This window comes from Kryptolebias marmoratus, linkage group LG6 (genome assembly GCF_001649575.2).
Source record: "Kryptolebias marmoratus isolate JLee-2015 linkage group LG6, ASM164957v2, whole genome shotgun sequence".
Taxonomy (NCBI): Eukaryota; Metazoa; Chordata; class Actinopteri; order Cyprinodontiformes; family Rivulidae; genus Kryptolebias; species Kryptolebias marmoratus.
This window is the reverse complement of record NC_051435.1, coordinates 24,280,490-24,294,265: the sequence shown is the minus strand read 5'-3', so window position 1 is coordinate 24,294,265 and position 13,776 is coordinate 24,280,490. Positions and strand designations below refer to the sequence as shown.

The following is a 13,776-nucleotide window of genomic DNA, read 5'->3' as shown; positions in this document are numbered from 1 at the left end:
CATTAGCAGAGTTAGCATATTACCTTTTTCTGCTCCGTGTCGGACTTCTTGAACCAAATCACAGACGTCCCCCTCGTTTTGGTAAAAGTCTTTCTTCTTGGGCTGCCTGCTAGCTGTCTCTACTTGTTGCGACCCCGAGTTTGATACTTCATGCGCCTCCATCTTTCAGCACTTATGACTTAAATGCCGACACATACGGTGGGTCGCAGAGTATGGTGTGAGTATGGTGTGGCCGCACAGAAAGCCGCTGCTGTAAAAAATGTCGCAAACCCACACGTAAAGCAGCGTCATGTCGCAAAACAGAGGTTCTTCGCAAAATAGTTATTTTTCTTCTTATTTATCACTTATATAAACTGAATGTGTGCAAAGTGACAACACTAATACATTCGTCGTAGCCTACGTTATGAAATATTTACATGAATCATTGGTACAATTATGATAGAAACGACAGAAACGATAGAGACGATAGAAACGATAGAGACGATAGAAGAAAATATATCACGATAGACACTTTTCTATCGTCCCAACGATATGTATCGTTATATTGCCCAGCACTAGTCCAGGGTGTGCCCCGCTTCTCACACAGTGACCACTGGAGATAGGCACCAGCTCCCCTTCGACCCGGAAAGGAAAAAGTACTGCAATAGAAGCCTAACTGGAAAATAATAGCACCAACACAAAATGTAGGAGCACATCTTAAATTGACTTTACTGCAACACAGCAAGCCATTGTGGCTTTACCCTCTTCTGAGTGAAACTATAAAGTTATCTCTCAACTGGCAAGTTTGATGTCCAAAGATGGAGGCGGCAGTCGTCAAATGTCACTGAGGTCATTCAAGTTATGTTGCAGCAAATCCTCTGTAGAAATAAACTTGTTTGGCCTTGTCTTACCCCCTTGCCCTCCCCCTACATTACAAAGAGAATTTGGACACCCTGCCCATCTAATATAATAGGATAGTAAAAGAAAAGAATGAATCAGAATTTTGCTTTTTAAATCAATAATCTCAAGAGAAAAACAGGACATGGGAGGTCGGTAAACTTAATGTTGACTGAAAGTGACAGGAAACAAAATTTACATCTTTACATCTTGGTTTATATGGGCTTACAAAAACTAAGAAGAGTACTGTTGGAACTGAGATGTTCATCAAAATGATGCCACAGCCAAAGGTGCTACAGCATATTGAAGTGTGACTTTTTTGTTGTTTTTTTGGCCAGGATTTATGCTTGTATTTGTTTCTTTGTTTTTGTTTCTATGGTGACATGGTATCTTGCTTTCACTGCTGCGCCCCAAAGCTTGTTTCATACCCCACCAGGCAGACAACTGCTGCTTCTCCTCAGTTGCCATGGGAAGGAATGATCTTTGTTAAGCAGCAGATTTTTATGAAGCCATCGGAGTTTAAGTGCAAACGACAGACAGGAAACTTGGTAGAGTAAGGAAGTGATCATTGGCAGTCTGATCTAACTGAAAAGCTCAACTCCACACTCTAGTTATGAATTGAGAAAGCTCCTCGGATGAGAAGCGAAACGTCTTTAACTACAGAATAGACGTCCAGTTGTTTTTGTTTTTTAACCTTTTTCTGGATCCAACTGAATTAACAATTAGCGAGTTGGGGCTCCTCTGGTTTCACTCGGATTTTGGGGAAATGGGTGAAAGGAATAAATTAAACAGACGCCCTGCATGAGGCACAGCATGGTCACATGTGTCACGTTTTGGCCCTCGCCAATCTTTGTCAAAGTAATTGAGTCCGGCAGTTGTTGATGTGCATTTAATTGCAAGTTTGACTTTTATGAGACACGAAGGAAATCCTCAGCTATGCTTCAGTGAGTTTGGTAATGGCTCCGGAAACGAAAGACTGCCACAGGATAAAGGGGGCATGAATGGGGTGCAGAAAAGAGGTTCCAGAAGAATAATGTCTGTCTCTGTGGGTTGAAACAGAAAGATCATGTGCTGTTCTGAATTTTCTACCATTTGTATGATGCTCTTTGTTTGTATGTGACAGTGGACAGTCTTTCTGCGTGGATGCATGCAACAGAATAAGCAACCATCAGGCACAGAGTCAGGAAAAAAAAAAAAAACGAGAAAAAAAGACTATTGCCTGCTACGGAAAGGCAGAGGTGGGCAATAAGGTTTTTGCATGGGCTTGTATGTCTGTCTGTTACCAAAGTATGTTATGAGCCACTGGATTCATTTTAATGAAGCTTATAGGAAGTAATTATTAGATGTACATCTACAACCAATTCAAGATGACCATCACAGCTAATTGACAACATAAAAATGGCTATAACTTATTCAGTTTTATAATAAATATTGAGCAAAAAATTTATGTGGCAGTAGCTGAGTCATTAATAACCCATACCAGGGTTTCCCCCAGCATATTATTAGCCTGGCGGCTGCCAGGGTAAGCTCCGCTTGATTATTATAAATACGTCATTTTTTTTATTTCATTTTTTTTTTTCATTTATTATATTCAGCATTAGATATGCACAATACAGTACAGCATCTCTCTGAGTTCTCTGTTGTTATTCATTGGCCTGGAAGTGAGACGTGTGTTGGTGCCTTGTTTGCACTTTTTCATTTATGTTAATTTAATTTATTTGTAAATGTGACTTAAATTAGGATTCAAATTAGGTGCAATCAATTAGTATTTATTTTAATTGTATTTTTGTTTATAAAAGTATTTCAAAAGTGTGTTTTTGTAAAACTGTACTTGTGTAAATATTTGGCACAAATTTCTTACAATATCAAATAATAAATAGCCATATTTTCAACTTTTTGTCAAATCTAATCTTTTTTTTTTTTTTTTACTAAATTACAGTCAGCCGGTGGTCGGCCAGCAAACGGCCACCTACCACCGGGGCTTAGCCTCTTTTCTGGGGGAAACCCTGCATACTCTGAGTGTGACATCTTGCAATATCTCATGGAATTGTGCATAACATTATTTTTGACCGAAACAGCTATAGCTGTTCTTTCTCAACATAAGATGGTCTTAGTCTAAAACCCTGTTATTAAAGGGAAAGAGGGTTATGCATACCTTCAAGTAATGCTAGGCCTTTATTTTGAAATGTTTTTTCCCCCACATCTGACACATCCAAACACTGTGAACGCTCAGATCACATCAGCACTATTTAAGTATCACATTTAAATGCATGTAGCTTAGTTACAACACACCCACAAGGGCATTTAAGACGGCTTACAGACTGACTACAACCTTCTTGGTTAGAGATGGTCATATCGGCATATATATCGCAAGATTTCAAGCAGACTAACCTCATCACAGAGTTTAAAGCAAATGAGGTAAATATTCATGTACTCATCGCAGATGTTGCTGCAATTACACGCAAAGCCCTGTTACCATCTGTTAAGAACAATACACGCATTACGTTTAAAGCGTTCTCATAAATCCATCCATTCACTTGCACAAGCACACTGTAACAGCCATCTTGATGTTGCAAAACATGTTTTCTATCAATTAAAGTCAGACACGCTGAATTGCAGCATGAATATTTATGAGTCGATTCCAGGGCGATGTTGTGTCTTCGAAGCGTTTTATTTTGGTCTCAGGTGGCCCCACATCCAATGTCACTCTGAAATTATAAAATGGATGCTCATCTCGTTGGATGTAATTAGCCTAAAAGCTCTTTTTTTATGTCGTTGTCACAGTTCATTTTATAGCTTTCCTTATTTTTGCCCTGTATAATTTCTCTTGCTCAGGCTCTGCTGTAAACTGGTGCCTGGCCTTGGTTTACCTGTCTGTTGCTCTGTGCTATACATAGCTTCCTTTTCTCATAACCCTGATGATTTTCTCTTTGCGTTAATTCAGCTGCTTGTTCCTCTCCCTCGTTTTCTTTGAACTTAAAATAGATGTTTAAGTGAACCATATTTTCATTTCTACTCTGTGATTCAGACTGTGAGCACAGTGATGCAGTGTCTGACGTGCACACAGTCATAATTAATGTCAGCCACGCATAGATATTCTCTGGTCGTCCTTTTTTGATATCTGATTTTAAATACTGATTACTTTTTTGAGCCAGAATACTTTTGAGTTAGACATATTGGGGACTGCCATTGGAATGTATAGGATGCACTGAAGTGCATTGCGAAGCACCTATTGTTATCCAGTGGCTCTATATTTTTTATATAGTTTTATTCTTCCACGAACTTTAATGCGGCCCGAACAGAGCAACGTACCCATACAAAAGTTGGTTGGATCTGTGCTGTTTTCTCATCAAGTTGGTTCTTTTAACAATCCATTACAGATTATACTTGGGGATCACTGATGATTTTCTCCTTTCCTCAACTTTTCCCTTAAAATGGATACATGGCATGAAAAAGACTGATCAAATACATAGTTGCAGTTCTGTTTACTTTTTGATTTCATCGTACAGTCACTTTATATTCATGGTTCAATCATCTTTTAGACTTTAATATTATAATTCTATCAGAATGGAAGAGAGCAGCACAATGTTGAGTATTGTAAACTTATTCAGGTCATGAATGTAATATCAGAAAGACTGAACAGAATCCCTGGATAATCTCTCATACACTGTGGCTTTCATGTATTACTCTGAAGGTGGCAGTAATGCTGAGTCATCTATGCTGTGGGTGCTCTTTATAGTAGTCTCAGGATGCCTTCTGTGCTTCTGAAATTGACTCTAATTGTACCATTGTTCATATCAGCCAGCTTTATATTAAAGACAATTACTTAAATGCAGGATGAGTCACACCTCACTCAGCTCTTGATCAACAGTAATTTAGTCACAAATTTAGTCAGTAAAGCAGTAATTTAGTCACAAATCCTGCAATGATATATATATATATATATACACACACACATACATACAATGTTGTTGAAACACTTAAATGAAGAGGAGGGGGAGGAATTTGGGCCCTAAATTGTAATTTCAGATCGGAATAATCTGGAATTTTCAGAGGTCAGAGCAAGATGGTGTGACGTGTGTTGTTTTTAACTTCTGTATGAAGTGTTGCATTTACATTTTACTCGTGTAAATGTCAGGGATCGGCATTTCAAGCAAATGTCTCATTTAAATTGATTGGTAAATGGGAGTGGGGTGTTCTCACCGAATGGCACAGTCCGATTCACCTCCACTTCTAAGTTTGACTCTTTTCCTCTCAACTCAGACTAATTACCATGAGGTTCCAACTTTATTGTCTTAGCTTCAAAGTTGACAAATCACTGTGTGAACTCAGCTTTCAGGCTGTTCCGTTTTAAATAAATGTGAGACAGAGCCTCATCTCAGCACAGAGCTACATGAGATCATTTACATGCACACTTGCACACACAACATTTGCTTGATCATTACTTGTATTGCAACACTTTATGATGGCTAAAAGCTTTGTTCCGTTCTGTAAATCATGGGTTCATTCTTCAACAGCAGGTCTTGCTCATTTCCATGTTTCCATAACCTCTCAAACATTGTGGGGATTGTTTTCCCTCAGATGTTTGAACTCTGACCTGCAGCTGAGTCCACATAGATCTCAGTACGTCTTCAGGTCCTCCTGCATTGCCTGCGTGTATCAGTCAGACAACTAATAAAAAAACAAAGCAACAAAATCTTGCATGTTTGCTCTTAGTACTACTTTTAGAGTTCCTCATTTAATGTGTATTGTAGCTGGATAAATTGTAGGTTACCCTTTCACACAAATGCGGTATTCTATTTGCTATTGAAGATAATTTTAAAATCAACACACATTTAAGACTAAATCAAGTGTCATATAAAATATCTCATTGGTTTGTGGTGTTTGGTTAAGGTTTATTCTTTTTTCCACGTTCTATAAAAATGAATACTACATACAGAAAAAAAAAACAGGGTCCTGCTTTGAGTATATGTTCTGAAAATGTCTTTCATATGAGCTTTACCTTTATTTTGCAGCAAAAGATTTTACAGGTTTCAGGAGAAACCAACAGTTGAACTTGGAAGCATAGGAAAAAGAATCAAAACAATTTAAAAAAATACAACAATCAAAACTAGCGTTCCGTAAAGGAATTCATATCACTCTCTGTCACAAACCCAAGCGAAAACGTTATTTCCCATCTTTTGCCTTTTAGTGGAAGGTGATTAAAACCCCCTCCTAACAAGGAGCAACCAGAATGAGATCCTGTGGGGCTGGCTGTCAGTCATTTTAAGTGAGCGGAGAGAGGAGATGAGCTGTCAGCGCCGGTCAGGTTTGTGGGTTGGAACAGATTTGAAACGTGCAGCTTTGGAGCCACAAATACCTTATGGAAGCTACAGGGAGACAAGAGAACAGCACAGACTTTAGAAGAATTAATGCTAAGTGCTTGACTTGTAAACGTTTAGTGTTTAGTAATATTGCTGTGAAAAGTAGAAGATATTCACTGTTATGGTGAGTTAAATCAAGACTGAAATACAGTAAACAGAATTTAAGTTCTTTTCATTTAACAGAGATCGAATGCCTCCTGGTTCCTGACTTAACACCATGTCAGTGTTGACCTCAGCAGTCGTTATTTTTTGCTCAATTTTTAAATCCAGAAAACTGCAAAGCAAGATGCAAAAACATATTTCCAGTTTTTCTTACATCAGTGACCTTTGACGTACATAAGTGTTTTTACCCCCTGACACCTGTTTCAGCACCTCACTGTTTATTTTTCCATTACTAAACTAAATCCTTATGGGAGAGACCAGTGTTACCACTTTGGGGCTCTCACTGCCACATTGAACCGCAGATGATGTTTCATTGTCACTGTGGCACTGCCAGCCGTCTCATTGTGTTCATCTACACAATGAGCTATTTCCTGGAGCTGATGTAACTGCTGATTAATGGGGCTGAGGTTAGGTTTCCCACAAAATAGATGGTTTGTTTCTTTTCATAATGATCTGGAGTAAAAGTGGGTAAATTTCAGTTTGGTTTATGGCAGCTGTTTGTTGCAGAGGCTGGTCTCAACGAACCAGAACTGAATTAGCTGAACTTCACACAGCCACTTACAAAAAGTCTCTTTGTAGTTTATGCCTTGGCTGATTGGATCCAGAAAGTATAATGAACTAAAAAAAAAAAAGTCTTTATTTATTTATTTTTTTTGGTATTTAAACAAAAATGTAAAAATGTTTTGCATGGTCTGAGCAGAAATGCAACTACTTCTACAGGATTTCTGCAAGGCAGTAAAAAACATTAAAAGTCATTAAATGGATTGTTTTAAATTTTAGGTTGTAAATGGCAACAAAAAGCATTAAATTTGAATCTTAGTGGCATTAAAAAGTGTTGTCACAAGAAGATCACAAGTTGGAGGGAAAATGTCAAGAGCTGAGACAAAACGGGGAAATGCAAATTCTATTGGCTAGAAGATGTGAAAGCTGAGGCATGGCTGCAGCCCTTTGGTGTTCAGAATGGAGAAGGATTTTGCAGTGTTTGTATAAAAAAGAAACCAACCAAGCTTAAGCTTGAGACAAGAGGTACTTTCACGAAACAATTGAAGCCTGGACTTGGCTGCCTTCTGGCCGCCTTGGTGTGATCTCTGAATGAACCGAGGTGGCGAGGGGCATTAAAGCCAACCCACCTCCGATTCAGCTTTGTTTCGCAAAGTGAGGTAGTAACAGAGGCAAAAAGTAATAAATAAATACATTTTATTACTGAGGGAAGACCAGTGATGGCCCACTGCAACTTTGCAATTAGTTAAAAAAAAAAGTTAACCATAGGGAGAATCGCTAAATTCAACATGTTTTGAGAACGATGTGAGGAAGATGTCTGTCACGCATTTTATTTTAACTTATTTTTTATTGAACATTTCCTTAAACAGTTACAGTGGAAAGGTATCAATAAATATACATCCATATACATTTGTTCCATATCAGTGTCCATTTTTACTGGTTGTGAAAGTGGTATCGTTCTTGTTTTTATAATTACTACATTTCTTCCCATTTTTTTAAACAAACTGACCCTCTTGCGGTCTCAGTCTATATGTGAGTCTTCCCATCGCAAAGATCTCCTCCACAATACACAGCCACGGCTCTACATTTGGTGGTTCCTCTTTGTACCATAGTCTTGTGATGGCTTTCTTAATTGCAGAAAGTAAAGATTTTATCAAGTATTCATCATCTTTTTGAATTATATCATATGTAAGACACCCCAAAGAGAGTGGATTACTTGATCTGGGTATTCCATATCCGAGTATTTTTTTCAAAATAATACATATATCATCCCAGTATCCAATTAATTTTTGGCAGGACCAGAATATGTGGGTATGGCCTACATCCATCTGACCGTAGAGTCTCCAGCACAGCTGGGAGCTAGATACCATCCTCTTTCTAACCTTTGGGGTTATAAAAAATCTGACTATATTTTTCAAATTGAATCCTCTCCAAACACAAGAGTAAGTGGTTGTACGCTGCGTTTTACAGATTTTAAACCATTCTTCCTCACTTATATGTTCCTTTAGTTCCTTTTCCCATTTTTCTTTAATGTACATTGTAGATGTTTCCCTGCCTTCCATCAACCCCTGGTACAGTGCTGAAATAACTCTACATTTCTTCCCCTCGTAGGCCTTCTGAAATATTTCAATTATTGTACTTGTTTCAGTTTTTATCTTTTTCTCATAATAATCTCTTATCTGTAAATATCGGTATTGATCATAATCATCCAGTCCAAATTTTGTCTTCAGATTATTAAAACTCAGCAGCCTATCCTGTTCTAGCATTTTGCAAGTCACTCTAATCCCCTTGTCTTCCCATTATTTAAACCTTTTATCATAAACCCCTGGTCTAAACCTCGGGTCCCAGGCAAACCAGCTCAGACTCTTGGATTCTTTCTCTAGTCTATAATTATCAACTACTGTTCCATATTTCAATTGTAGTTCTAGTTACTAAATCTAACTTATTTACTTAGTTTGCCTAATAATTCTTTGTGTGCAACTAGATTTCTGATTTCCATCCCTTACCTACCTATTTTTATGTTTTTCCATCTTGAAACATAATTGCCTTGTACCAATATACCAGAGGTTTAATTTGTGCGGCCCAGAAATATTCCCTGAGGCCCGGTAAACCCAGCCCTCCTCCGTCCCTTGGAAGTGGAAGTGTTTTATATCTGACCCTAGGTTTCTTCCCATTCCATGTAAACCTTGATATCCATTTGTCCCATTCTACAAATTGCTTTCGTGCAACCATCAATGGCAAGGACTGAAACAGGTATAACAGTCGTGGTAAAATATTCATTTTAATTAAATCCACTCTTGAGCTTAGGTCTAGACCAATATCCTTCCATCTTGTCTGTCATGCATTTAATGTGTTGTCCACAAGTTCTACCCCACACCACATTTGATTTCATAATGCTTACTGCCTTGTTATTGGAAGGAAAAGTTTGTGAACTAAAGCACATGACTTAATCTTTTTCTGTAAAATAAAACAAACAAAAAATATGTAATAGGTTATGAATTCACTGTCAGTGGCATACAGATATGGCATTGATATGGTATTAAAAAAAACACAAAAAAACCCTGCAATTTATGCAGTCACCTTGATGGCATTAAAATTGTTGGAAAATGGCCTTTTATTGGCATTAAAAATCATTCAATTTTATTGGCTGATTTCTGCAGAAACCTTGTATTAACAAATGCTGCATAAGTATTACACATTGTTATTTTAATGACTATAAAACTATGATGTATTATCACTCACTCCTGTGAAACACAGACAGTTAAGTACTTCTATCTGTATGTATATGTGTGAGTATGAGTGTATATTCATTTGTTTGTCAGCAAAATATTTGATGGTCTACTGGGCTCATTTTATTGAAACACTTGCACAACAAAATCAGGATGCTCAGATAAACACAGTCAGAGTTGATTTCAACACTTGTATTAAATGTCTATGTGGGCTAAAATTAGATTCTTTATTTTTTTTAATTACCCGGAAGTATAGTTTAATAAAACCAGGAGAGGTCAATATTGGTCAACAGGATTTTAATTTTAAAATACACACAACAAACAGTTTTAGAAATAGTTTTTGTCATTGAAAGATGCAACTATATGACCGGTTTTGGTCATTTCAATGAAAGTTTCTCAAGTCTGTCTAATCATAACTCTTTTAGTAACTGTTCTTTTCAAGAATGCTACTTTTATTTGAAATGATTTTAATTTTGATGCACAGTGAGAAAATACAAAAAAATTGAGTTTTCTATCTGTTTAAAATCAGTGTCAGATATTTTGGAGATTGAGATTGAAAATTAAATTAAAAGACATGTTGAGCTACAACATCAGAGAAACAGAATTTGCTTTAAAAGGTAGTGTGACTAGGGTTGAAAAAAATTGGGAATTTTCAAAATCCAAAACTTTTCATGAGAATTGACAGGAATTTATAGGAATAAATGGCAATTAACCAAGAATTTAAAATGGTGGTTGGCCGGAAAATTGTATTTTAGGATTCTTGATTATCTTGATAATCTTGATTATGCATTTTCCTGACATGTTATGATTTTATGTAGATTAAATGACAACATAATGATCAAATGGCAAGTAAATAGTTTTGTCCACATTTGTCAGTGAAATTCAATATTTTTGATTTTTAAATTGTCCTTTTCAATGATGGTTTTGTTTTCATATGAATACAAAGACAAAAAAACATGATTAAACAATTGTCATTATTTTTGTTTAGAGTTGTGTACATGAATTTGGAAAAGGATTACAACAACAAAGGAAAGAACTGTAAAAATGTTCAAAATCTAGTCTCTAAAAGTTGTTTGTGACATGATGATGTCATTATTGACAACTTATGCAAACTAGCTGATTAAATTAGATACTTTCATAAACTTAATGTCTAATTCATTTGGCCATGACATTATCTGCCTATGACAAAACAAAATGCTTGTATTTTTGTTTGGCTGTGATACGTTGTACAAGTTACCCCAAAATTCCAGACTATTCCCATGAATTCCCATGGAAAGCTACCAATTTGAAATATTTCTAACATTCCACAGCTTAACTTTCCTTGGAACATTTCTGGAAAGTTTTCAGAAATTTCCTACACCTTTTCCACCTTAATTGTGATTGATTTATTGTTTTTAATGGTACACAATGGTGGGAAAGCGTGGACAGAAATAGAGAACAAACACCAGCTAAATTTTAGGTTCTAAAGTATCTGGGCTCATTGAGCATTGTGTATTTCTGCTTTTCATGAAGTAGAGTTTGAAGTCTTACAAGTTGATGGTGACTACCCTGTTTCTTTCTCTTGTAGGGAGGAAGAGGAGAGCCTACGGGACAAGATTCGAGCAGACCACGAGCGAGCTTTGCAGGAGGCGAAAGAGAAGCTGCGGAAGTCTCGCGAGGAGCTGCAGGCAGAGATTCAGACGGAGAAGACTAAAGTGATTGAAGACTTAAAGAAGAAAGACATGGGGCCTAAACCCTTACCACCCGTCCCCATGCCCAAGGTGGTGGGCGTCAGTGACGGGGAGCCACCAGAGCTTGATGTTAAGGAAAAACGGGACAAGATCAGAGAGGTAAGAACACCTCTGAGCTGTCAGATTCAACTGATCTTCACGGGGATGGTATACACTGTCAGGGAGCTGCTGTAAAGCATTCAAGCAGTAAGATCACTTTAAAAATCTAAAAAGGAGAAATTTAGCAAGAATCAGTCTCATTTTCCTACATATAATTATGAAGACATGGTCAATGCTGGTAAACTCTTGTGAGGGCTATCTTGGAGAAGACTAGAGTTAAAAAAAAAGTTGTAGCCTTAGGATTGTTGGAATTCAGTTTAACTCCATGAGTGTGAAGGCCAGTGTGTGCTTGACCATACTGTATGCTTGAATACTTTTGTGATGCCTGCTGTCTGTCTTAGTGCCAGCTCTTACTGAAGGCTACAGCGAGCCAGACAGACAGTGCATCTGCAGAATACAGATCTGGTCCTGCTCTCTTTAGCCCCAGCATATCCCTCTTTCTGCGCTCCTCTCCCTTCCTTTCTCCCCTCTGCAAGTTTTCTTGTATAATTACCTCATATTGTCTCTCATAAAACCGCAGTTGGAGCCAGATCACTTGCTGTGCACAGGAGCAGCCCCATTCACTCCAAACCTGCCTTTGTCTTTAAATGCCCTATTTTTGTTTCTGTCATAATTACCATTTAGAGAGAACGCCGTACACCCCCAATTGAGCAAGAACAAAGCAGCTGTATGGGCTACAGCACAGCACAATCCCCTTCGCCTGATTGCTTTGCAAATCCAAGGAGAAAACCCTAACAACACACTGCAAAGCAGTTAGTGGGACTATAGTGTTGGAGCTTTTTTTAAAAAAAATTAAATCCCAGGCTACAGGCTGCTGTTTGTTTTGCGTTTTGATGTTTAAAATTCAGTTCAGGGAGGAGTTTTAGCATCGATCTAGTCTTTGTGCTTGTTGAAATGTAGATATAAAGCTGTAACTGACTTTACATTGACTTACAATGATTAGTCTAACAATTTGTTTCCTTGATTCCTTTTCAACGTATTGGTTTTGCTCAAAATGAGTTCTCCGCACAGGTCATGAAGGATCTATGAGTCTTAAGCTGCAGTTATAATGGCATCCAAGTCGTGAGGCAGTCGAATTGTGCTGTTAGTGAGCGCAGTTTCCATTTATACAGGCATTTCAGACATGCAGCACTCACTGGACTTCTCCTGCACTGTAGGCAGCACTGCTGATTAAAAATACTCATTTAAGAAGAGGTGTCGTGCACAGGGAGTACAGCCTTCATTCAAAAATGCTTCTAAAAATCAGAGTGGCTTTTGAAGTTGATGAAATTTCAGTAAATTTTGCACCCACTTGGCTTTTGTTGTATGGGCACCTGTAGAAACAAACCTTCTCACCCATTTTGCTCTTCCTGTTTTACAACATGCCTCTTAAGGTCAACATGCTTCAGCCTCTTCAAAAAATACAATCGCTGGTGAGCCTTCTTAATGATCCTGGCTGTGTTTGTGGCTCATGTGAAGTGATTGGACATGTACAGACTCAATTTTATCACTGCTCCACTGCTTCTCCCCCAGTGAGAGGAGGAGGAGTGTAAGCTCCTCGGCTTTGCCACATTGATGCTGAAGTTATTCATCTTTCGCCAATCAGCAAACTCTGCTGCCTCCCTCCTATACACAAACTCATTATTGTTATAAAAGTCAATCCAACAATCGCCTTGTGATATATGCACGCTTCACAATATGATTTCCTGGACACCCTGCAGAGCAATCATATGTGAGTAATGTACAGGAAGGTGCTCAGAGCAGTAGAGGCTGAGACACCATAGATACAACACAAGTACACTGTCCAGGGTTTCCCCCAGTGTATTATAAGCCTGGCGGGCTGCCTGGCTTTTGCTACACCCCCGCTTGTTTATTGTAAAGTACGTCATTTTTTAAACACGTTTTTTTTCCCCATCCGCAACATCTTGACATGTTGATCACCGCGCGAGGGTGTGAGCGCCAACAGTGAAGCAATCCCGCTGTCCCCGCCCCTGCATGAAGGCCCCGCTCGGTGTCGCGTTGTGTGGTCACGTACCTTGAAGAAGATTCTAGAGGCTAACATGCCGCTCTAACCCTGGGCCCAGGGTAACAAGGTTCAGGGTTTCCACCAGAAAAGAGGCTAAGCTAACTTTAAAAGATTAAAGTTGACAGAAAGTTGAAAATATGGCTATTTATTATGTGATATTGTAAGATATTTGTGCCAAATATTTACACAACTACAGTTTTACAAAAAGGCACTTTTGAAATACTTTTTTAAACAAAAATACAATTAAAATAAATACAAATTGTTTGCACCTAATTTGAATTGTAATTAAAGTCACATTTACAAATAAATTA

The 13,776-nt window shown here is 38.0% G+C and overlaps 1 protein-coding gene across 2 annotated transcripts in view; it reads left to right on the top strand.

The window, feature by feature from the left end:
• man1a2 (mannosidase, alpha, class 1A, member 2) overlaps positions 1-13,776 on the top strand; it is a 132,038-nt gene that overhangs the window by 15,191 nt on the left and 103,071 nt on the right. For both annotated transcript variants that reach the window (XM_017436035.3, XM_037976071.1), the window contains exon 3: positions 11,199-11,460. In XM_017436035.3, the coding sequence (XP_017291524.1) occupies positions 11,199-11,460 (262 nt within the window). The remainder of the gene's footprint in view (positions 1-11,198; positions 11,461-13,776) is intronic.